At 41.8% G+C, this 25,991-nt stretch overlaps 1 protein-coding gene across 14 annotated transcripts in view; it reads right to left on the bottom strand.

Annotated features, from left to right (window-relative positions):
• Window positions 1-227: 227 nt before the first annotated feature.
• sec31a (SEC31 homolog A, COPII coat complex component) overlaps window positions 228-25,991 on the bottom strand; it is a 105,488-nt gene continuing 79,724 nt past the window's right edge. For 9 of the 14 annotated variants that reach the window (XM_033025010.1, XM_033025019.1, XM_033025005.1 and 6 more), the window contains 7 exons: window positions 21,033-21,317; window positions 15,231-15,269; window positions 11,542-11,603; window positions 9,729-9,995; window positions 8,025-8,144; window positions 5,418-5,489; window positions 2,044-2,892 (listed from right to left, as the gene is read on the bottom strand). In XM_033025010.1, coding sequence (XP_032880901.1) covers window positions 2,713-2,892; window positions 5,418-5,489; window positions 8,025-8,144; window positions 9,729-9,995; window positions 11,542-11,603; window positions 15,231-15,269; window positions 21,033-21,317 — 1,025 coding nt within the window. In that variant the 3' untranslated portion in view covers window positions 2,044-2,712. Of the gene's footprint in view, window positions 2,893-5,417; window positions 5,490-8,024; window positions 8,145-9,728; window positions 9,996-11,541; window positions 11,604-15,230; window positions 15,270-21,032; window positions 21,318-25,991 lie in introns of all 14 variants that reach the window. The other 5 variants (XM_033025032.1, XM_033025027.1, XM_033025060.1 and 2 more) reach the window with 4 other exon arrangements.

Below are 25,991 nucleotides of genomic sequence, written 5' to 3'. Positions count from 1 at the left end.
TGTCATGGGTTTAAACAGTGTGGTGGATTATAAAAAACTTTCCATGTAACCTCCCCGCAGTAAGCAGACCCCACTGTCTATTAAGAATACAGCTATTTTAACTGTGGGTGCCCATTGAAATTGAGAACAAATCGTTTCTGTTGACACTTGTGCAATGATACCCAGCGATACCAATGTAATATACAGCCTATTGTATTTTTAGTTTGCAGTAAGAAAAGTAAACTTAATGTTATTAAAAATACTTTTATTTTGAAAATCCCATGGTAAAAATAACTGCCATTGCAAATCTGCAAATCTAGCCGCTAATCCTCTTTCCGCCATTGACACAATCGTCTTTATAACGTGATTTTCTATAACAAACTGCATTATTAGGAACACAACTATCACATTACAGCAGACCTACATTTACCAAGGTTTATTAAAACTCTAGATTCAATCTAAATCCAACCAGAACTTGATGCTCCTTTGCCATTTAGAATATTGTAATGGTATCTTTTTTCTTCTGATTAAATATTTCTGTTTCATGATCCTATCTGGTGATTTATTATTTCATTTGGACAAGATCCCTTCTGTTATATTAATATTTTGTTTTCAATCAAATACCTTCTGACATTTGTATTCCTTAAGCAAACTCTAAATATAGAAATCAATATAAATGATCAAAGGAAATATTCTTTTGATGTTGGGGTTATGACAAAATTCAAGATCAAAGCAGCTGATAAAGATTGTCATTAGAGTTATTCAGACTATGACCCTGACTATTTTAGAAGAATTTAACATTAAGTGGCAATAATGTATTGATAAAATAAATTACGTCCTTATCAGCAAATTGACATTTTTTTTAACCAACAGATAAGACATGACATAAAAATAGAAAATGCTGGAAGTACTTGGCAGGTCATGCAGCATCTATGAAGCAAGAAACAAAATTCATGTCTGAATAAAATAAGTTGAAATGTTCTTAACTATGAATTACAATCCTAATCATATTGTGGAATCTTATGTCTCATCGGCATGAGGCAGCTTAAAGCTGTCTCCTGTTACATTGGAGCAGGAGACAGCTCCATGTGATGTATGTGGCAATAAAGTGTACCAACCAAGGTTTCTATTTCTAGCCTGTAATGATTCTTTTTCTTCTTAAATATAAAGATGAATTTTGGTTGCTGCAACACGATATGGTCTCAAGGGTACCATTCACGGAACTTTTGAAATCTCCGGGTTATGCCGAGGTAACCTGGCTTGGTGAAGCAATCACATTCACCGTTTGAAGAAGGGTCTCAACCCGAAAAGTCACCTATTCCTTCTCTCCAGAGATGCTGCCTGTTACTCCAGCATTTTGTGTCTATCTTCAGTTTAAACCAGCATCTGCAGTTCCTTCCCACATTCACTAGCTAAGGATACACAATCCTGTAGCTATAGTCCTGTACATTAACAGACGTTAGTATTTGTTGACACATTATTGAATTTATATCTATTCTCAGGATGCTGAAACCGAAATTTAGAAAACGTGATCTATATTAGCAGATATTGGATGGAATGGCCTCAGATTTCATTATTGTGACATGGCAGATATCATCAGAGAATAAAGATTCATTAACATGGTGACATAAGAAACTGCAGATGATGGAATTTTGAGTAAAATAATAACCTGTTGCAGGAACTCAGCAGACCAGACATCATCTGTGGAGGGAAATTGTCTGAAGAAGCACCCCAAAAATGTCTGTCCATTCCTCCTGCAAATGCTGTCTGGCACACTGAGTTCCTCCACTAGTTTGTCTTTTGCCAAAGGTTCATTAACATTTGCTTTTGGTAAAATCAAAGTGATTATCTTCACCGTTCAAGAGCTTCTTTCAATATTCAAAATGCACTATTTGTTTTTGGCTTTACCTGGTCAACAGAAAGCTCCAAAAATAACACAAAGGGGGATTATACTGACACAACAGACACCTGCATTTACTGCTTGCGACACCATTTGTCAAATATACAGTCTTGAGAGTCAGTCATTTTAACAGGTATGAAGGGTTAACAGAAACTAAAAGGCAATACACTTAAATAAATTAATGTTTATTTAAAATAAGATGAATTTTAGGTTAGTTTCGGAATCATAAAGTTGAGCATAGAGTAGGAAAAGCCTGTAGTACTTTTTGCACAGCTTGCACTGCAATGCAAAACAGCTATTTCAACTTCCCAGAGAATCTTGGCCATTAATCGAGTTTCATCAGGTCAATATTCCATCTTCTTCCAATCTGTATAAATGTATTTGTGCTAATCACAGGCCTGTGTTCTAAAGTACACTCTGCAGCTAAAGTCAGTGGGATAAACCTGTATTATTTGATAGTTTGATCAGACATGCATGCAGCTGGATTATAACAATACTGTACGGATTTCATTTGTCCTATGTAGGTCATGTCTTTTCATTGGTTCTTTTTTTAAATAAAAAACAGGCAACATAGACAGATTTAAAAGATCAAGGTGCATCCCCATTGACTTAATTTCATCTGATTATATATTGGAATGTTTTGCCTTGTTATATAAGGCGTTGTGGTAAAATGCAATGTGGAATGAAACACGTGTTCATTTTACATTTAACCATGGGTTTTCAAATTGTCTTTGTTTAGATTTTTCCCCTTTCCACCAAAACCAACATAGGTTTGGCCAATATTTACTTTTCACAAAGTATATAATGCTTTCTTTTCAAATTACATTTTTATATCAAACACCTAGTTTATTAGCCTGGGTGAGGACCACTTTGAGGACTGGCATGAAGGCGGAGATTTCACTGAAGTTACTGGTGCTGACGATGTGCGTGTGGATGCTTAGTCCCTCAGTGTAGTTCCGACTTTCAATGCTCCTGGCTATGTTATGTAAACCACCAATTATGGCTGGTGAGAGCTGCAAGAAACAGAATAAATTGTTAAAATCCGTATCATATATTCCTGAGGGCTAAATTTATCTTGCAACTAATATAATATTAACGGTGCCATTTTAAATAATTCATACTGCTATCAATGGTCTTCAGGCACCTTCTGTAGCAGGGTATTGGGAGCATGAGAAGACAGTGATTTACTATCAAAAACAGAGACCAATCCCATACACCTGGCTCCCGGCTCCTGCATTCATCTAGTTATTTCAAAGAGTGCAACATGTCAAAATAGGTCACGCAGTTTAAAAGTCATTTAAAAGCTATTAAAGATCTCTCATCTTGGCGTCAAGATGCTCTGCGCATTGAAATCAGTCTGCCAAGAAATATCAAAGGTACACAAACTGTCTTTCCGTTGGGTACCGAATACTCCCCTAGCAACAGAGACAATGGACGATTGACAAGTGAGAAGTGTGCACAGGGAGAGAGGGCAAATGGTTGCAGGGAAAATATTTGATAAACTATTACAAGGTGAGGTAGGATATGATGCAGGTTTCCACCAGTAAACTAGACATTACAAGTCATAACATGGGAGCTGTGGCCTCTATTAAGGCTGGGGTGACTCATGAAAATAAATTTCATGTCCAGCTGATTTGTGCACTTAAATATTGTTTTTTCCATGCACCTTTAATGTGGGTATTCACTGAAAAGCAGCATCTGCCATACAAATACGAATGGCACTCTGAAATAGGTCAGCTGGAATGAGTCCATTAACACTGAGTAACAAGCAGGAGGCTTCATTTCTGACCGGGAGCGATAATGGCTTGGCCAGATGAGAGGATATGTGAAGTGGTTTGGACTTTCTATTTATTTAACACTATATTCCTTCACATTATGCAGCGTTAGGGCTGGAATACTGAGAATGCATTTCTATTTTTTCCTCAACCAACAAAGCATTGAGAAGTGAGTGGCTAAACAAAATAAACACAGTTCTTTCAGAACCACAATTAAGTAAGTGAACTGAGTCACAGAAATGTGTGGGAAGGAACTGCAAATGCTGGTTTACACCAAAGATAGACACATAATGTTAGAGTAACTCAGCATCTCTGCAGAAAAGGAATAGTTGACGTTTCGGGTCGAGTCTTAAGAAGGGTTACCTATTCCTTTTCTCAAGAGATACTGCCTGACCCGCAGAATTACTCCAGAATTTTGTGCCTATCTTCTGAGTCATAGAAATGGTTCTTTAAAAAGATTAATGCAAACTGAATCGGCAAAGCTTCTGCATACAATAAATCCTCGCTCGAACAGATCACAGGATGGCGAATGGTGCCCGTTACTGCCGATTGGCCACTATAATCAAGTGAGTGGTGTGAAGTATAAGCCAAGGTGGGGAAGGAAGAGATGGGGCATGAGGGGGGGGGGGGGGGGGGGGGGCGGGATTGAACAAGCTGGAATTTGTAGAGCTCCCAGCCCCACGCACGGTGCACCAGGGACAGCCACGCACGGTGCACCAGGGACAGGCCTGGTAATCACGGGGCCTTCACGCTGCTCACTGTCTCCACTCCCTCAACCGGAAGCAGGCTAAGTGGCACCAGCACATTGGGTAACCGGCAAAAGGGGGGGGGGGGGGGGGGGGCGGCACAGCGGGAGCCTTGATCTGCTATAACTTAAATCCGTTATATAGAGGCAGGTTGTTGCAAGGGTCTACTGCACTGTTCTGAGGAAGATGTAGAGATTCCTCCCACACACTGTCTGGAGTCTGAGATGGGGACATCTGGGATATACCTCAACATCTGACTTTCCCTGTTAATAAAAAGGCTGCAAATCCAAAGTCAGCTACATGCCTAGTTTCAGCCAGATTTCAGACTCATTTGTAAAAAAGCAAAGATGCTCCAATTGAGAAAGAGAGCACAGACCCAAGGGACCCACAATTATAGCCAGTGCTTGAAAAACCTGATTCACAATCACAAGTAATTGACAGGTTTTCTTGAACAAAAAAAAAGGTTTACCTGTGTTTCAATCTCACTTCAGGATATAAAAACAAATCAAGGCACATAATTTATTTACTATACAGAATAGGGATGATTGGCAAGACCAAGTCGTATTGATCAAGTGGCTTGGTAATACTCGCTTCCAAGGTTCATATGATGGGAGTGAGATTGCTCTCAGCCAGCAGCCAGTTCCAAGAGTCAGAACACATGAGAAATTTGGAGTGGGCCGCAAGCTATTTTGTGTCCATTCTTTCTGAAATGGAGGAGGGAATACAGACAGAAAGCTACATCTCCATGGAAAGAATTTTAAACGATTACCAGAGGGTTTGAGGGACTAATAATAATCGTTTCCAATGTATTATTCTGGAGAGAAATAGAAAAATGAGGTAGGATATTCAATATGGCATAAAATTGTATTTGTTCTTTCAAATAACCTTTTTGGTCACTGTAAGGACTTGTGTTTAATCTGGGTAATTAATGGCCCCATAAGGTGTGTGCTGGATGAAACGGGAGACGTAACACGTCAACAAGTGGAACATATGAAGAAAACTCGTCGGCTCACTCACCACTTCGTCCCGCAGCTTATTGTACAGGGATTCTAGTCGCTTGTTTGCATCATCCAGCTTTCTCTTAGTTTGCTGCACAAAAGTTTTTATTTAAAATATAATTAGCAAAAGTTAGCATCAGAAAAATCTTTAAATAAAACAACGTTTACTGTCATTAATAATAATAATAATAATACATTTTATTTATGGGCGCCTTTCAAGAGTCTCAAGGACACCTTACAAAAATTTAGCAGGTAGAGGAAAAACATGTAAGGGGAATGAAATAAATAGTAGAGACATGACTAGTACACAAAGTAAAGACAGAATTCAATACAAAACACAATATGAGGCAATTCATGCACAGATGAAAAGGGAGGGGGACGTGGGGCTAAGGATAGGCAGAGGTGAAGAGATGGGTCTTGAGGCGGGACTGGAAGATGGTGAGGGACACGGAATTGCGGATCAGTTGGGGGAGGGAGTTCCAGAGCCTGGGAGCTGCCCTGGAGAAGGCTCTGTCCCCAAAACTGCGGAGGTTGGACTTGTGGATGGAGAGGAGACCGGCTGATGTACTTGATGTACTTGAATGTATTAATGTACTTGAAAATCCAGTGACCCATGCAGGTTGAGCAGCAGCAGTTGGCACTGCTGCTTCATGGTTCTGGCAACCTGCCACAGATTCACACCTGACCTTGGGTGCTGTCTGTGTGAAGACTGCAAATTCTACCTGTGACTGTGTGGGTATGTCCAGTGTGAAAGGTTAATTACAAATAAAAGTTATCGCCAGCTCAAATGATTGGCCGGAGAATCAGGTTTGGTGGGCGAAGAGAAGCAAGAGGGAAAATTAGGTGAATGAAAATAGGGGCCCGATGTTTGTCATGCACTTAGGGGCCAAATGATCTGTTTCTGTGCAGTGTAACTCCACTCCCCTTATTTGCCAATTGCATGTTTCCATCTGCCAGCATTGGCCATGGTCTTATTGAGTAGCGAGCAGGCTTGAGACTTCAATTTCGAATGTTTAGCTGACCCGACAGCACTATGTCAGGGATACTGGGAGTAAAGGGTACTGGAAGTACTGATTCTTAGGGGATCAAAGGGGAAGTACAAAGGGATGTGGGGGTCCTTTCAGTCGATGAAAGTAAGCATGCAGGTACGGCAGGCAGTGAAGAAAACAGATGGCATGTTGGCTTTCATAACAAGAGGTGTTGAGGAGAGGAGCAAAGAGGTCCTTCTGCAGTGGTACAGGACCCTAGTGAGACCACACCTGGAGTATTGTGTGCAGTTTTAGTCTCCCAATTTAAGGAAGGACATTCTTACTATTGAGGGAGTGCAACGTAGGTTCACCAGGTTAATTCCCGGGATGGCGGGACTGTCATATGTTGATAGAATGGAACTGCTGGGCTTGTATACTCTAGAATTCAGAAGGATGAGAGGGAATCTTATTGAAACATATAAGATTATTAAGAGTTTGATCACGCTAGAGACAGGAAACATGTTCCTGATGTTGGGGGAGTCCAGAATCAGGGGCCATAGTTTAAGAATAAAGGGTAAACCATTTAGAATGGAGATGAGAAAAAACGTTTTCACACAGAGAGTTGTGAGTTTGTGGAATTCTCTGCCTCAGAGGGCGGTGGAGGTTGGCTCTCTGGATGCTTTCAAGAGAGAGCTAGACAGAGCTCTTAAAGATAGCAGAGTCAAGGGATATGGGGAGAAGGCAGGAACGGAGTACTGATTGTGGATGATCAGCCATGATCATATTGAATGGCGGTGCTGGCTCGAAGGGCCGAATGGCCTACTCCTGCACCTATTGTCTATTAAACATTTCATCAACATCCCGTTGCTGACAATGGAAACTTGTTGAGTGCAAATATGCTGCCAAGATTCCTACATTACAACTGTACCTACATTTAAAATACTTGCCCCTCTTTCCAGTGGAGTCCAAGCCAAGTATTTACAAAAGGTACATTTTGCAATGAAGGGATACCAAGAGCTTTCTTCAGACCGAAAGTAGGGGATGTGGGGTAGAGGAGTTTAAGAGCTGGAGACGAGAAAAGACCAGGACCAATCAGTGATAGCCACACATGGCCTGAGGCAGGGTGGTGCCTGGTAAGCCCATTGTTGGATCTCAAGAGGAAAACAATGTGGAAATGGTAAAGCTCCTAAGGTGAAGGAACTGGGCAAGGGGGGGGGGGGGGGGGGGGAGTGTATGTAAAAGTTAATTAAAATTAGAGAATTCAATGTTCATACCATTGGGTTGTAAGCTGCCCAAGCAAAATATGAGGTGCTGTTCCTTCAATTTGTGTGTGGCCTCTCTCTGGCAATGGACAGAAAGGACAGTGTGGGAATGGGAAGGGAGTTGAAATGGTTGGCAACTGGGAGATCCCACCAGCCTAGGCGGACCAAGTGTAAACATTCAGCATAACAGTTGCCAAATCTTCATTTGGTTCAGTAAATGAAGTATGCTTTCAAAATTACCTAAAACAGTAACAGCGGGGATCTACAACTGTGAACTCACAATATGATCAAGTGGTGGTCTCAGAGATAAATGAATACATCTATGGAGCAATGCAGGATTTATAATAAATTATACCATAAAAATACTTGCACCAGGTTAGCATGGTCAGTACATACAGGGTCAGTTGCTGCAGTCATACATCGTTGAATCAATCCTTCAAATGTGATCTTCAGGATGGCATGCTCTTCTGGAATGGGCTTTTTGGCAATTTTCTCAGTCGTTATTGGTTGCACTGGCTGAAGAAATCAAATAACACACAACTCTCAGATCAATGATGCACCTGCTTTGGCTTTACCACCAGGCATCTTACAAAGTTTCCAGCATGGAAACTATATGAACACTGACAGTCAACAGAAGCTTCAGCAAATGTATTCAGCTGCTGCAGCTGCTATCCATTTCAGCCGCCCCCCACGTTACAGGGAAGAGAGGTGTTGGTGTTCCCTAAAGGTGGGCCGCTAGTTCTCTCTAGTGTGAAGCCATGTAATCTGCACGTGTCAAGAAATGAAAGTTGAAAATAAATGAGTTTGGTTTTGATTTGTTTACCACTACTCCACTCAAATTCTGAGAGAGTGAACTTTATTCCATTGGTTTAGAAAGGAGATGAGGAGGAATTTCTTTAGTCAGAGGGTGGTGCATCTGTGGAATTCATTGCCGCAGATAGCTATGGAGACCAAGTCAATGGATATTTTTAAGGCGGAGATTGACAGATTCTTGATTAGTACGGGTGTCAGGGATTATGAGGCGATGACAGGAGAATGGGGTTGAGAGGGAAAGATAGATCGGCCATGATTGAATGGCAGAGTAGATCAATGGGCCGAATGGCCTAACTCTACAGCTTTAACTAATGAACCTCAGATTTCTGGGCAATGAACTGTGAATTCTGCAAGTGAATTTCCGTAACCTGAAAAGCCGTAACGCGGGGTTCATCTAACTTGAGCTCTCAAATGCTGTGCTGAACAGGGACAATTATAGGCAAACACTTAATATTTATAGGGGTATATATAATTAATAGCTATTTATAGCTCCTCATCACCGTCTCCAGAGCAAGAAAATATGGATGAAAAATGCTCGGCAGCACCAGCAATTCCAATTGAATAAGTTAGAAATGATAAAAACAGACACGAATTGAGGCTGAGAGGAGCTGTGGCATAATTGGGGCAAGTAGTTAAGTGGTGAAACCAAATTTGGTTTGAGAGAATATTTTGTGCAGTTCATCTAAAATCACACAAAATAAACGACGCACATCACCTGTCCACATAAAGCACTACACAGCCTGTGTAAAACTTGGTATCAAACAGTATTTTTCCCCCTTATATGAATGGATCATTTGCAGGTAAATCACATTTACCGATGTTTAGAAACTAAACACATATCTACACCAAGTATTATTGGAAGTAAAATAGAAGATTACTTTCTACTCTGACAACCAATTGTTTTAGTCCTTCTTTACTCCCCTCAAACTTTGCCGGTTTTGCAGCCAGAACAAAGATATGAACTAATGTTTCGGTTACAACAGGCCGAACCGTTCTTTAGTTTATTTACCCGATTCCTACAAGAGGAAGCAAAGATAGAAATGGATGGAAGGTTCAATAGGTTAACCTTGTCAAGGAAACGTTAGTTGATGCAGAAGAAGATAAGAGCAACTACTGTGCTGGTGGCATGTACGAGACTATGTGAACTTTGATGTATTGCACATGCTCAACATTCCTATTTTGGATCCAGCTTACTAGGAGAGAATAAATATATTAATTTCAACTAAGCCAAGGTGACCCCATATGTAATACACGAATAGGCATAAAACACAAGAAAAACTCTTGTACCAGCATGATGTCGCCAGTTGGAGCACCGGGAGCTTCTTCAGTGCTATGTTTAGGCACCATTGTGTGTACCGCTGGCTGCATCCCAGGCTGCATCATTCCTTGGTATTGATTCTGAGCTCCGGCTTGACTTGCAGGTTGCTGGGAAGCCTGGAAGGAACTGTGCAGTGGGGGAAGGTGCTGCTGGTTCTGCATCGAGGCCTGAGGCTCTGCGACTGGGTTCATTATGGGAGCAGTGATGGGAGAAAAGGGTGTAAAGTTGCCTGGAAACTGCAAAACATTGTCAATGAAAAGAAAGGATAATTAAAAATCAAAAATCAGTTTGAATTGCTTAATGTTTAAAATTTTTAAAAAGCAAATGGAAAGTTAAGTAGGAAAGTTAGGTTTCCACTTAAGTGGAAATTCAAACTAACAGCTCAATAAATATACCGGCACGCTTGCAAATATATGTGCACATATGCAAATCTATCAGTATTAACATAATCAATAAAAACATAAATATTTAACTTTGTAATTAAATAAATTAACAATAGAAACAAGCAGCAGGGCCAATGGCATCAAGATGTGAAACAGTCAGGTGAGGATCATTCACTCGGAGATCTGATATCACTGATACGACACTCCCGACAACCATAGTAGCAAACTTGCTTAGACCTATTCCTTTTCTCCGGAGATGCTGCCTGACCCACTGAGTTACTCCAGAAATTTGTGTCCATCTGGGGCAAGGCAACATAGATTTACAAAAATGAAATCATGCTTGACATTTTAACACCAGCAGAATAGGCATGAGGGAAACCAGTGGATGTGGCGCATCTATATTTTCACTCTCAAGAGACAGCTAGATAGGGCTCTTAAAGATAACAGAGTCAGGGTATATGGGGAGAAGGCAAGAACGAGGTACTGATTGGGGATGATCAGCCATGATCACATTGAATGGCGGTGCTGGCTCGAAGGGCCGAATGACCTACTCCTGCACCTATTGTCTATTGCTTTCAATGAAGTGCCATTCAAGGTAAAAAAAATGAAATTAAAGCAGTTACATACTGCCTTGGATTGTGGATCAATAGCTTCACTCTTCTTTGCAGGCAATAGTGCAACAACCATTTCATGCTTTCATGTATTCATTTACTCATCAAATCTTTGCTGCCCAACTCCCCCCCCCCATCGCTTTTTGTCTCTTGTCACATTAAATGATCCTCTCTCACATGCCCAACTATTTCATCCACTAACCCACCTAGATTAGGAACAATTTACAGTAGCTAATTAATGTACCAATCCACACATTATTGGCATTATTGAGCACCAGATGATCACAGAGACAGCACCACTAGTCAGTATCCATCACCGGATAGCGGAGATGCGAGGCAGTACTGGCTGTGCTGCTCCGCGACAGAATGATGTAATTACAGCACAATGGTTGGCTCCCATAGGTAGCACCATTATAATTGTGGGCAAAGAAATATACACTAGAAATTTAAAAATGTGAACATTGGTTGAATCTCTCTTTACCCTAATTATCCTTTTATCCTAATTATCACTAACGCTGGTCCACTTTAGCTACAATCTCTGGCTTTGATCCTAATTTAATAGTGGGCAAAGATATCCGTGATGGACATTTAAAATCATGAAAAATGACACAAAATGCTGGAGTATGTCTCTTTTTTGTCTCTCTTGTAAAGCAGCATCTGCAGTTCCTTATTTCTACATTTTTAAATCATGAACATTGGATAAATCTGTGCTTGGTCTAATTATCCTTTGGTGATGAACACTGACTTCCAAATGAGAGTTAAAAATAGTTAAATATTTGTTCAATTACCATTTGCTTTTTCTTTGTCATCCTACTCAAAGTTGGAGGGTCATTCCAACCATTTTGAGGTCCTATGGAAAAAAAATTTGTTTTTAGTTGTATTACAAGAGTGCTAGACAGAAACTAGAAACTACCTGAATATCTATCTATCTATATATATCTTCTATATATTACTAAAAGTGTGTGTGTGTGTGTGTGTGTGTGTGTGTGTGTGTGTGTGTGTGTGTGTGTGTGTGTGTGCGTGTGGGTGCGTCTGCAATTCATGCCCTCAATTATGCCAAAATGGTACACGATAGCGCTACTATTTCTGGACCACCTTGCTCATCATTGTACTGTGGTGTGGTGTATCAAGTTTCGTTCAGATTGATGGTATATTTTACAAGTTATTCATATTTTCAACTTTACAAAACCCAACTTTGAGAAAAATGACTTGAAGTTGCAGTGACAGTTACAGCTATGACATCACAATGGGATCTCATTTACATAAACTGCCCATGAGCAGTGCGTCACCTGACAATGGCATCACAAGGGGATCTCATTTACATAAACTGCCCGTGAGCAGTGTTCCAGCCCACAATGACATCACAATGGGATCAGCAGCTTCCACCTCAAGGGGGGTAGGGAGGGGAGAGGGGTAATGGAAGGAGGGAGGGAGATTTAAAAAAAAATCAGTTTAAATCAAATTCTTGGGGGGGAACTTTAATTTGCACAAAAACATTGCGGCTTTCATTGTGGGGGGGGTGGGGGTGTGGAATAGGGGAGAGGTTTTGTTTTTAAAAAAACAGAATTTTCCTTGTGGGGGTATGGGATGGGGGGGGTATGGGATGGGGGCAGGTGAGCGGCAAAAAGTCAATAGCCCCCCCCCCCCCCCCCCACGTGGGGCCTATTGACTTTTTTGACTTTTCACTTAACTTCAGTGTGAAAAATCCTAAACCAATTGCTAGCCCTGCCACACAATGTTGCAATCACAGGACACCAAGTCCTGGCAGCAAGTAGAATTGGATTTTTTTTTTCCTGGCAGCAAGTGCACTTGGATTTTTTTTTAAAGTTTAAAATGAGGGAGGGTGAATAAGGGGATATGAGCCCCTGCACAGTTGGGGGCTATGGGGGAGTGGTGGAATATTGCATTGGAGGAACGGGTTGCATTGGGGGAACGGGTGAATGGTGGCGATGGGAAAGGGGTTGTGTTGGGGGACCAGGCCTCCCGTGTGACAGGGACCCAACAGGTCCCACTTGGTCTAGTTAATCTTAAAAGCATGCATCAGCATTAATGGTGAGAGAGAGTTTTTCAATCTATTTTTCTTGTTTTGATGTTTTACTGCCGGATTCCAACAACGAACAGGTTACTTGAAGTAATTACTGATCTAAAGATCATAAGAATTTTGAGCCGTTGTGTTAGACGAATTTAGTTGCCAATATTCTACTTAGCATGTAGAACTACTCTCTCAGCCATGTGATGGTGAAGTCAATGCTTCCAATAATTTGTCTGTATTCCATTAAGGAGCTGGAATTTACTGCCAAAATATTCTAATAACAAGTAAAAGTAGATTACAAAATGATTGAACAACGGAATCCCCAGGCAATTAATTTAGTACATGGCAGCAATCAATGCAAGAATTTACAGAAGTTCCAAAACTTGTTCTTTCTTCACCTTTCTCAGTCTAACTGGATCTGAACAGTTCACCAAGAAATCGGCATACAAATTTCCACACGTTACAAATTATGGTTGCAATGGATCACCTGAAGATTTAGATGTCCTTTGTAAAAAAAAAAGTTGTAGAATGTGGTTCCCTAAACTTGGATTTATTTCTAACTATTCCTGTTCCACCAAGTTACTCTGCCGACCCCACTTATTTAAATGTCTTAAACCTTGCTCCAGCAAAATTCAAGTTTTGAAGACCAAACCCATCAGTATCTAATCACCATTTCCCAATTGTCCACATCCTCTCATTTCGAATCACTACAGTACCCTGAATCACAGATCATTAAGTATGAAAACTTGTCAAATGTCACGTCTGCACATTTGCTGAAATGTTGTCTTGGAAACTGTGATTTTGTGAAAGGATTTACTATCCCTATTACCTGCTACTTAAGGACAAAGGATTTTAGCAGGTTGAATCTATCCAATAATCTTAAAAAGTTATAGAAATGGACTTTGAATACTAAAATGCATCAGTCTTCCCTTCTCATTATCGAAATCTAACTATGTGCACATGAAAGCAATGGCGAATATGTACGAAAATCCTATAGTTCCAGTGATGCAATGTAAAAAATTCATGTGCCCAATTCTGCTACCCACCAAATCTGATAACAAACTTTTAAAAATAGTGCTACGTATACAATTACTTGTCGAAGAGAACATAAAATCACAGGATAATTAATTAGATTAATCAATCTTATGATCACTGGATAACAGGATTGTAGAAAAATTATTGATTGCAATATTCTGACTCTTGCGTATGATGAATTTTAATCATGAACTCTGGGTTTAATTGAAAGGATTGAAGCTGTGAGAAGTGAAACCATATTGTTTGTTTTGTTTTGTTTTTGTCTTTTGTTTTTACCTTGTTTGGGATGTGTTTACCTTGTTTGGGACTAAAGATGGAAATTAGCTACTGGCTACAATCTTGCGTATTACATGTAAATGTTTATTAATATGCACTGTCCCTAATAAAATCAATTTCAATTTCAAGTAAATATGTCAAAGACCATAAAGTAATACTAAATATTATGTCTAGACTGTTGTTGCAGCCAAATTCACGATAAGCATTGCTAGCAGTACAGTAAACCCTCGTTATAACTGACCATGTAGGGGGTAGGGGACTGGGGGGGTGGTGAGAGATGTTGTCTGTTATTGCCGATTTTCCACTATAACAGAGTAAGGGATTATCATTATATAAGTAGAAGAAACAAACAACTGCAGATGCAGGTTCATACACAAAAGGACACACAGTGCAGGAGTAACTCAGCAGGTCAGGCAGCATATCTGGCGAACATGGATAAGTGACATTTCAGGTCGAGACCTGAAGCCTCTCAGTCCAGGACTGGGCCTGGAATCCAGGTGAGTTGTCGGCCAGGATCAGTGGAGCCATTTGTTGCGGCACACGGGGCGGAGTGCAGGTTAGGGTTGGTGGTGGCAGTGGTGCGGTCTGGAAGCAGCCAAGGAAACTGTGTGGGCCAGTGGTGGCAGCAGTAGGTTCAGCCTGGAAGTGGCGTGAGCTGAGGGCAGCTATCGATAGGTCAGTCCGCTATAGCCAAAATCCATTACAAAGAGGTCCCTTGAAATGAGGGTTTACTGTATTTGCAGTTGGCTGAGCAACAACAATTTGATTTTAGATTTAGATTTTTTTTAAAGATATACCCTCTTCACACATCATTAGATGCAAATTATTAGAATCCAAATGGAGAAATATTGTTATTTTATGCAAAACTTTACTAGGCTAAAATAAAATTGAACCCAAAAGTTTCCAATTGAAGTAAACCTAGGCTAACAGAATAGAGCCTAAAACCAGACACAGTTTGGCAGGAATATTTCCTTCAAATTAAGTAAAATAAACATTGCACAGAGGTGTGGATCATCATGGTATTAATGAAATCAAAAATAATTTGCTTAATATTATTTAAAATTTGGCATCATTTGAATTTTTACAAATTATTCAAATCATTTGCAGGAGAGTAGTTCACTATCTCTCGTTCACCTTCTAAGTAAGTAGTTTGGTCTTCGGAATATATGTATCCTGCAGGCAAAAGCAAAGTCAATTCAAAACAAGAGATACTCAAATATGAACTGTCTTTTTTGCTAAAAAAGTTTTTTTTTGTTAATTGGGTTATCTCAGATTATCAAATAGCAGATTGGCTCAACAATGTACATCTACCAATCACCAAATCCGCAGACAAAATTAACAATTTTGTTATCAGTATTCCTTCAAAGATTTTGGGTGTTTTTTTCCTACTTTTTTGGAAAGCACAAGTTGATAGCTTAGTGTTTTGATGAATTTGTTCTGAGAATTTGCTAAAAATCAAACCTACACAGTATTACGCACATGCATTGACAAAGAGGAAGCACGCTATCACCAACACTGAGGAGCACAGAGGGCAAGGCTCCCCACTCCTCAACCTGCAGGCTGCTGCTGTTTACACATCACACGGTGGCCATGCCAATGTGTTCACTGAAAATAGTTGAGAGCTCTGGTCATATTGTAAAGATGTGGAAGCTGCACTTCACTGGGTTTTGGATAGATGCTGTAGGATTATTTCTAAATTGAAGAGAAATGCCACAAATCCAAAAATGGAAGATTAAAATCTATATTAAGGGTGTTAAAATCACAGGACACAAAGGCTGCTTGTGATAAATAAATGCTTGTTTTATCCTATAGCACATGGAATAATGTTATCAGAAAAGAATGTTCTCAGCTTGTCCATAGAGTCATACGGCACTGAAAGAGGCCCTTCAGCCCATCATGTTCATGCTGACCATCAACCACACATCTACATTAATCCTATTTACCAGTAGCTAGTCCATAGTGATTCAAATGCTCACATGTAGATACCTTTCAAACGTGGTGAAAATACCTCCTGCACCAGCTATTCAGGCAGCATTAGAATGAATAATATTGCTGTTGTTTCATTGGCACATCTCTAACTATTTTTTTAGAGATTCAGGCCATTCGGCCCACCGAGTCCGCGCTGACCAGCAATCCCCACATATTAACACTATCCTACACACACTAGGGACAATTTACACATACACCAAGCCAATTAACCTACAAACCTGTAGGTTTTTGGAGTGTGGGAGGAAACCAAAGATCTCGGAGAAAACCTATGCCGTCAGAAGGAGAACGTACAAACTCTGTACAGACAGCACCTGGAGTCGGGATCGAACCCGGGTCTCCGGCGCTGCAAGCGCTGTAAGGCAGCAACTCTATCACTGCGCCACCATGCCGCCACAATTCTGGGATCTGCGCCTGTAACTGAGTTAATGCACCCAGTCGGATGTGATGTGCACAGAAGGTGACAGCCCTTGGTCACCTCCATGGATGGATCAACTCACATTCCTCACCTCTTTAGCAGTGAAGCCATGCAAAAAGAGCATTTCTTTCTCAAATTCAAATAAAAATCGTTAACCCCCCTTCATAGTTAATGCATATGACACATGATTCCATAACCAATAATTCAACCATGGAATGTCTTCGTAAAGCAAATTAGCCTTAATTAATTAATTAATCCCAAATTAGCCCGCAACTCGAGTTGGGAGTGCAGATTAGGTGCGGCAGGATGTTGCGCAGGATAGACTTTTATCTATGAGAAGACTGGACAGGCTGGATTTTGTTTCTTTGGCATAGGGCGACTGAGACATACAAAATAATGAGGGTGATAGAGAGGGTGGATCGTGAAACGCTTTTGCTTGGCAGAAATGTCTATGACCAGATGGTGTTGGGATAAGGTAAGAGGTACAAGTTTAAAAGGAGATATGAGGAACATTTATTTTTGGTTGTGTGGTTGCAATCTGGAATGCATTGCCTGAGGGGATGACGGAGGCAAAGCCTCTCCCTACATTTGAGTGTTTAAATGAGCATTTGAAGCTCTATGATATAGAAGATTATGGGCCAAACACTGGAAAACAAGATTATACAGCCAGGTACTCAATGACCTGCATGCATATAGTGGACCATGGGGCCTGTTTCCATGCTGTACGATGCCAAGACTAGTACATGTCGATTTTTCCACCAATTCATTTAGCAGTCAGGAAGGACCTCCATGCTGATTAAACGTCATCCTGAAGCTTCCAAAATTGCTCATCCGACACAAAAGAAGACTTCGGTCAAGTGGAAGGCTTGAATTCTGCTTGATTCCAGTTATCCAAAGCTGTCTATCTGAGTTTCTGTTCTTCATATCTTATTCGAATCATGGCCTTTGATAATGTTCCTCATGATAGGCTGCTCTAGATGGTTAGATTGCATGGCATCCATCGAGAGCTAGATACATGGATGCAGAATTGGCTTCATGAAAGTAGGCAGAGTGATGGTGGCAGGTTGTTTTTCGGACTGGAGGCCTGTGACTAATGGTGTGCCTCAGGGATCGGTAAGGAGCACTTCACTGTTTGTGGTTTATATCAACGATTGAATTGAGAATGTGCCAGGCATGATCATTAAGTTTGCAGATGATACTAAACTAGGTGGTATCACAGAATGTGAAGATGGTTATCAAACATTATAGCAGAATCTTGTTCAGTTGAGCACATGGGCGAAGAATTGCTAATAGAATTTAACGCAGATAACTGTGAGGCGTTGCATATTGGAAAGTAAAACCAGGGCAGGGCCTTCACACTGAATGGCAGGATCTTGGGGAGTGTTAAAGCGCTTTCCCACGGGGCGACTTGACGCAAGATGTAACCAGAGTGAAGTGGTCGTGCTCTAGCACGATATCACACGATATAACGGGGGGTATATAAAGAGTTCCCACGGGTACTCGGCATTTCTGTTATTTGTGCGAGTGACCTGTCCATCTCCCGAGCTTTCCCGTTAAATCTTGAATGAACATTGTGAATCCCCATTCATAAAAGAGAAGGTAATTGCGCGGGAGGGTTAATAATTGACAATCTGCTGCTGCCTGCCCGCTGAGTTAAAAAGTTCCCATGGTCACGATATACAGTGTATCGTGAGTCTTGCGTGGGAACTTTTTAACTTAGCGGGCAGGCAGCAGCAGATTGTCGCTCCCTTCAGTTTCACCCCACCTACACCCCTCTGCTTCCCGGCCATGTGTGTGACCCCTTCCCTCCCCTCTTCAGCTCCCCGCCCATTGCACCGGCGCGGGGGCTTTGCACTGTCTTCACGTCGGCGATGCCAGCAGGTCAGTGCCAGTCACCGGAGACGTCAGGACCAACGGGACACCGACCCCCAGGCCCACAGCAAGCACTGAGATCCCAGAGACCCACAGCCAGCAGCAGCGCAGCCCCTTTCCAACTCCAGAGGAACACGCTCCCCGTAGGGACAGAAGCTGATGGTGTGCAAGGTACGTCTTGTTCTTGGGGTTGCGGATGAGGGGGCGCAGCTCGGGCTGTGACGTCTCCGGCCACCCCCCTGTACAGGAGCTGAGACTGGGAACTGTGGGGTTGTTTGCAGTTGCAGAGGGAGGGGGCAAGGGCGGTACAGTTCACAGTCTCAGCTCCAGTCCAGGGGGGTGGCCGGAGACGTTAGGACCAACGGGACACCGACTGCAAGCACGGAGATCCCAGAGACTCACAGCCAGCAGCAACTCTAGCCCAGCCCCGCTCCAACTCCAGAGGAACCCGGGTTGCGGATGAGGGGGCGCGGATTCCTCTGGAGTTGGAGGGACAGGGAGACACAGCGGCTTTTGAGAATGGTGGGCAATCACTTCCAAAGTTCTGCCCACACAGTCAGTACACCTCTCCTACACTTGTCTCCCGCACTAAGATCATCTCGCAGAGAATGATCCCAGCCTAACAGCATGTTCATTCCAGATTACTCACCTTCTGTCCCCTCTGTCCAGCTTCCGGGTTCACCGTTCGCAGGAGTTCCCACGGTAAACGCAAGACTTATTACGGATATCGCACTGGCCACTACGTGCATATAATGTTGCAATGCTCAACCACAAGTGTACAAGTCACTCTTGGAGAAATTCAAACTTGCTTGAATTTTCTACCGAGTCACCAAGTTACACGAGTACCTGCCGTTAGCGCCACGGTGGTCCACGGTGGTCCACGAATGCCGTACGGTTATCGCACGGGGTTCCCACGATGTTCAACACGTGAACATTAATCTGAATTTGGGAGAAATGTTGTCCACTACTATCTTAGTTAAAATGATGCACCCACGAAAGAGTAGCCCAATGACCTCCTAATCTGTATTCAAAGTAACCTAAATAGTCAGCAAAAGTTTATATATTTTCCAAATGGGCATGGATTAAACAAACTCACTGTCAAGTGGATTTTTATGTACCAAAATGAGGTGGTCAATTCTAAATGTACAGCAGGGAAGGACATTGTAAATGGAAACGTACCATAGTCTAAGAGACAAATGCATGGGTTTAGGTGCCTATGTCCCAATGCAATTAAACACTTGCTCAGGCAAGTAAGCCATTACCAAAAAGATTAATGGGGTGCTGGGCAATATCTTAAATGGTCTCAAGAAATAATGCTTCAATAAGGAACTGTCAGGCCCCATTTGGAATAATACCACATTTCAAGAAAATCTGGTCGCACAAATGACTTGGTAGCTGGCAATGAAAATGCTCCTTATGCTGAATGACCGAGTAACCTTGTGCTACAATCCCCAGATGTAAAAGCCTTCAAGAATTAGAGGAAGTGTGACAGCTTTTCAACATTAGGGCTTTCCAAGTTGCTTCACATTGATGAAATGCTGTCAACCAATATATCTCAGCAAAATATTAAGTTAATCAAAATAATGCCAAGTGATCTTTTACCTTTGAAGATTATACCTCCTGTTGTGAAACTCTGCTCATCATTTGGCTGGAGTGCCAACATTGATATTGTGGTTAAGATTAATCTTAAATCGACAGATTAAGAACAAGTCTACGAATTTCTAACTCTGAGAGATCGGTGCTGCCATAATCCAAGGTGAACTGATTAACAAGTTTAAAATAATGAAGAAACTCGGCCTTTAAAGAAGGAATAATTCTGTGTCCAGTGGGAGAATTCAGCATCTAGAGTTAAGGTAGTTTCAAACAAATTCCTAGAAGGGGGTGTGAAGATGTGGCATGTGTTGGTCAGAAAGGCTGTGATGCCAAATTAATGTAAAATGGAGATGGAAATAGAAAGAAAGATATGGAGGAACAATGAGGAATTATGGTTGAAGCTTTGGAACTGTTGAAGGTGACAAAAGGGATGCAATGGATTGGAAGGACCAAGTAGCTGCCAGTATTTATCCTAGCGTTGGTGAAAATCTAACTAAGCGCATGTTTTCACTGCTGAAGTAACATGCAGGAGTAGAGAGAAGTTAGTTGATGGAATTTTGACTAAGACTCTTACTCCATGCAGCAGAGGGTAAATGCAAAACCCGTTAGTCTGAATGAGTAACTCAAGACTGCGTGCAAGAGAAAGGTAACATTTTTCTCACTCTTCTAAGGTATTACAACTTGTCTAACATGCATACAACCTTACCTTTAAATTAAGCACTACCTTCATGCAAAGGTAGATGTGCTTTTTACAGGGAAGAGCCATGCACCATTTCCCCATGCACAAGGATATGTTATGATGCAAAACATCTTTGTTTGTGAATGAACAAAATTGCCAGCCAAATACGGCAGAGCCATTTTAAAATGGTCCTGACATCGAAAGCAATGGACAGCAAGATGCTGCTGCCTCCATGGAGGACGTGAGCAATTGTCCTCCTGCATCTCAACCAGCAGTCACTTAATGTTAAGAGCAAAATGCGTTTACACTAAGAAAGAGAATTGACATGCAAACAGCAGCAGATCTATTCTTTGTGAGGCAGGCAGATCGACACTTGCAGATAAGGTACCTGGTGGTCCCGCTGAGGGAGGGTAGGCCACTGACGATGCCGGAGCTCCAGGTCCGCCATGCTGGTAGGATGCTCCGGGGAGAGGAGGAAGAGCAGAGGCAGGCCCAGACGCTGCAGGGGAAAGCTGCGGCTGTCCCGGGTACTGAGAAGCCACAGACGAAGGCAGAGAGTGAGAAGGGGCAGATTGCAAATATGCAGGTGGGTAGGAAGAAGGGGCTGGAGGTGCAGTAGGTTGATAATACGTTGGACCCCCTGCTCCGTGAGGGTACTGCTGTGGTTGATGAGCTACGGAACAAAATTACCACTTTAGTAAACAAGAAAGAATGATTAACTACGCTATCTTTCTATTAAAATATCAGGTCAAAAGAGAGAACTAGATTCACTCTATGGTTTCATTACAATCTTTGTATTAAAGTATATAAGCAAAACGCTACCAGCAAGGGGTTGAAATTGTTGGCACACACAGCTGCCCTCTCAGTAGTAGGTTTAGATTTATTTTGTCTTGTGTACCAAGATACAGTGAAAAACTTTGTTTTGCATGCTATCCAATCAAACTCAAGTATAAGCACAATAGGAAGAGCAAAGAGGAAGATGCAGAGTGCAGAATATAGTTCTCAGTAATGTAGCGTACCGGTTCCAGAGACACAGTCCAATGTCCGCAATGAGATGGAGGTGAATCAGACTGCACCCTAGCTAATGGATGTGTCATTCAGAAACCTGATAACGGAGGGGAAGAAGCCGTTCCCGAATCTAGTGGTGCACACTTTCTGTATCTTCTGCCCGACAGAAGCAGGGAGGAAGAGGAATGACTGGGGTGGGACAAGTCTGATTATGTTGATAGCTTTTCCAAGGCAGTGTGAAGTTTAGATGGAGTCAATGGTGGGGTGTCTGGTATGTGTGATGGACTATGTAGAATATGGATGACTTGAGAGATGAATTACAGCAAACACCACATTGCAATGGACGTTAGCTTCCATGTGCAGCGAATGCTGGAGCTCAGTGCTTCAGCCAAAATTCCTTGCAGTTGGTAGAGATGTTGCCTCACAGCACCAGAGACTCGGGTTCGATTCTAACCTCGGGTGCCGACTGTGTGGAGTTTGCATGTTCTCCCTGCGACCATGTGGGTTTCCGCTGGGTGCTCAGATTTCCTCCTACATTCCAAAGACGTGCGGGTTTGTAGGTTAATTGGCCAATGTAAGTTGTGCCTAGTGTGTAGGGAGTGGATGAGTAGGGAGTGGATGAGTAGGGAGTGGATGAGTAGGGAGTGGATGAGTAGGGAGTGGATGAGTAGGGAGTGGATAAGTAGGGAGTGGGTGAGTAGGGAGTGGATGAGTAGGGAGTGGATAAGTAGGGAGTGGGTGAGTAGAGTGGGTGAGTAGGGAGTGGATGAGTAGGGAGTGGATGAGTAGGGAGTGGATAAGTAGGGAGTGGGTGAGTAGAGTGGGTGAGTAGAGTGGGTGAGTAGAGTGGGTGAGTAGGGAGTGGATGAGTAGGGAGTGGATAAGTAGGGAGTGGGTGAGTAGAGTGGGTGAGTAGAGTGGGTGAGTAGGGAGTGGATGAGTAGGGAGTGGATAAGTAGGGAGTGGATAAGAAAATGGGATAACATTGAACTAGTGTGAATGGGTGATCGATGGTTGTCATGGACTCGATGGGCCGAAGAGCCCGATTCCTCGATGCATCTCTTAAACTAAAACTAAACTCAACACAGCAGTGGGATGGACAAAGCACCCTCCCAATTTTAAAAGGGTCAATCCCATGTTAAAATCCCATGTTGCTGGTTAACACTATGTTTATGCAAGTGTTTGATGCTTTCTTTAGCAATGTTACAAAATTTTGAGATTTTAAAAATCAAGTCTGTAATTTATCCCATCAGATAAAGCATAAAAATAAGTTTAATTTGACACCTAATTCACTTTCATATCTCAAGTATTTAAAAAGTTATGGCCATTTTCATACTCGGAAATGAGCATCTTGTTCCCTATTGACTTTCTATGGACATAACAAAAAAGTTGTGATCGTGAACAGTCAAAAGCCCATAACTTTCTTAAAAATTAAGAGAACTGAATGAAATTTTCAGTTATCATAGATTGAAGCATTCTGAAACAAATATAAAATAATCTTACTTGGATGACCTGAAATTAAAGCATATAATTAGTTAGTTACCTAATTGTAGCTAATTTCAGACTTCAATTACTAGATCTAAACATCTATCCATTTCTTAATAAATGATTAACATTTTTAAATAGCCTAAATGTCCAAATAATATTCACAAATAATTCACAATAAAACATGATTTTTAAATCTCATTTACATTAATTTATAGGCCAAATGGAAGGAATTCAGTGTTCAATTGCTGTAAATAAATGCCCATTTAAATCAGCTTTCCAGTGGGTCCCTGTGGAACGCGCTGGTTTAGAACGTTCACATTGCGGTAGATTTGTGCCCTCAAATGCCCAGAAAAATACTGCGCGATATAATGGGCCCAAAATGAGCTACTCGCAATATTAAACTTTGTATAACGGGATCTTTAGAAGCCCTTTTTAATGTAAAAATATACAACCTTCCTTCAGTTGTCTGCTTTATGAGACCCTGCGGTTGCTGGCGGTCGCGGGTTTAGAGATTGATTTTTAAACTACTATAACTATTATTCAAGGCCTTTAAACCTAATAATAGCTTTTGTGACGGGGTCTTCCAGCGATTTTTCGTTAATAATTAACTAGGCTGAACATCTTCGATTTGAACAGCCTAGAGAAAATCGCGTTTTAAACCCGCCCCCTCTAAACGGCGCCAAAATCGCGCACACCCGTAGCGGCAGATTTTCAAAGACGCTTCAGGTAGGCTTTGCAACATACCTACTTTCTTCGTCTGTTGCAAAAGGATCAATGAGGGGGTTTCAAAAGGCCCTTTGCTAGTTTTCACCGGTCGGCTGTCCTCAAGCAGGGGTGCAACCAAAGGCATCCTCCTTGGGAAGGAGCATGAATGGGGGAACGAGCAGAGAGCAGCTCAAGCTGCTGGAAGGGGGAAGGGGGAAGGGGGATTCCCAGCCAGGCACGACATTCACTCACGTTGTTCAAAGGGAAATTCTCCCGCACAACCCTCAATGTTGAACAGAATGGGTATGATTCAATAAGAATGATTGTGCTGAATTCTCCCATCTTCTGCAACCGTAACTACAAGCTCGCTGCCCATGACATCAAGGTGACTGTGGAGATTCATCTTAATGAATTGAACTCCTTGCAAGCTGGAGCTGGATACACTTATTACTGAATCACTCAGTCTGCCATCTAGTGTTTGCTTAAGGGAGATTACTCACACTTGCAATTGAAAAGGTGCTAACTACATTTCACTTTCTCTGGTGGAAACAGTGAAGTGCAGATGCTAGTTTACAAAAAAAAGGCAAAGTGTTGGAGTAACTCTGCAGGTGAGGTAACATCTTTGTGGAATCATGGATGGGTAACCTTTTGGGTCAGGATCCTTCATCAGACTGAAGAAGGGTCCCGACATGAAACGTCACCCATCTATGTTCTTCAGGGATGCTGCCCGACCCACTGAGTTAAGCCAGCACTTTGTCTTTATTAATTATCTATTGCCAGGTGAAGCGTTCAATTAAATTATTTTGCATTAATTGTTGCTCCATGCTCCCCCATTCGGATTCTTGATGAGTACAGGTGGGGAGAAGGCAGGAGAATGGGGTTAGGAGAGATAGATCAGCCATGATTGAATGGCGAAATAGAATTGATGGTCCGAATGGCCTAATTCTACTCCTATTCCTTATGACCTTTCTCTGGCCAGTTTAAAGGGAGTATGGGAGTAACCTAGTTAGGTTAAAGGCAGCATGGACACAGAATCCAATGCGTTCAAAGGCAATGCAGGAAACAGGGCCGGGTGGGGGTGTGTTAAATGGCCAGTGGGAGATGGGGGAGAGGACCCTGAGGAGTTTAAAATGACCGAGAGAAGCAGTTTCCTGATGAGCTTGAAGGTCACACTGAAAACAGCCAGATGCCAAACTGTGGGACACTAAAGTTGTACTGTAGCTACCTGTAGCTCTGCTAAGAATCATTGCTGTGGATCCAAGATGTGGAAGGTGAGGAGCAGTGGAGAGTCAGGCAGCACGGTTCGCCTCGTTGCATGTCAATCAGCTTGCAATCCCAATAACCTACAGCTTGCTTCACTCCAACCATCCAATCTTGGTTTAATTACAACAATATATGCAGCACAGAAGGCGGTCACTCAGCTCAATACGCTTACAACAGCGTTTCTACTTCATCTCATTGACCCTGCACAAACCTCTAATTGTGTTTCCCTCATTTAAGGTAAGTGCTTCACAGTACTCACCTCAACTATAGCATGTGTGGCAACCTCTATACTCTTCACTGGTCTGAACAATGAAGTTACCGTTGGATTTTCCATCGGACAACACTGACCATGTTGTAACTCCGACAAGAATGGATAATTCTTCTCAAATTCTTGGAACTCTTATTAGAGATTTAAGGTTAAAGATGTGCTGCAAGTTCAATCTGTCACTTGCGCTTACCCCAAATAACCAGAGCATTGGGATATAGACATTGAGACACAATATACAAGAAGTGGTGAATGATAAAATGCAGAATGCCTGGCATTTATCACACTTGCACTTTTCAGTAGAAATTAGTTATATTGAAATGGAACTGCAAAAATGGGAATACGGAGGATATCATCAAGCAAATGATTCAATACTTTACGATACAATATTTTTCCTGAAATAAAACTGATTGTTAAAACCTTACGTTGTTGAACAGCCGATCAGACTCTATCTTTACAAATGTTACTGCCCACAGCTATTGCTAGCCTAGGATCGATCAATTCTACATGCTGCACCATTACAATCTCAACTATACAAAGATATTTAAAGTGCAGCAACAGTCAGTGGATATCTCCAATAGATTACAAATGAATTCAAGGGTCACAAGATTGCTTGAG

The sequence above is a fragment of the Amblyraja radiata genome, chromosome 1 (assembly GCF_010909765.2).
Source record: "Amblyraja radiata isolate CabotCenter1 chromosome 1, sAmbRad1.1.pri, whole genome shotgun sequence".
NCBI classification, from domain to species: Eukaryota; Metazoa; Chordata; class Chondrichthyes; order Rajiformes; family Rajidae; genus Amblyraja; species Amblyraja radiata.
Note: the sequence above shows the minus strand (reverse complement) of the source record. Positions and strands in the feature narration are given on the sequence as shown.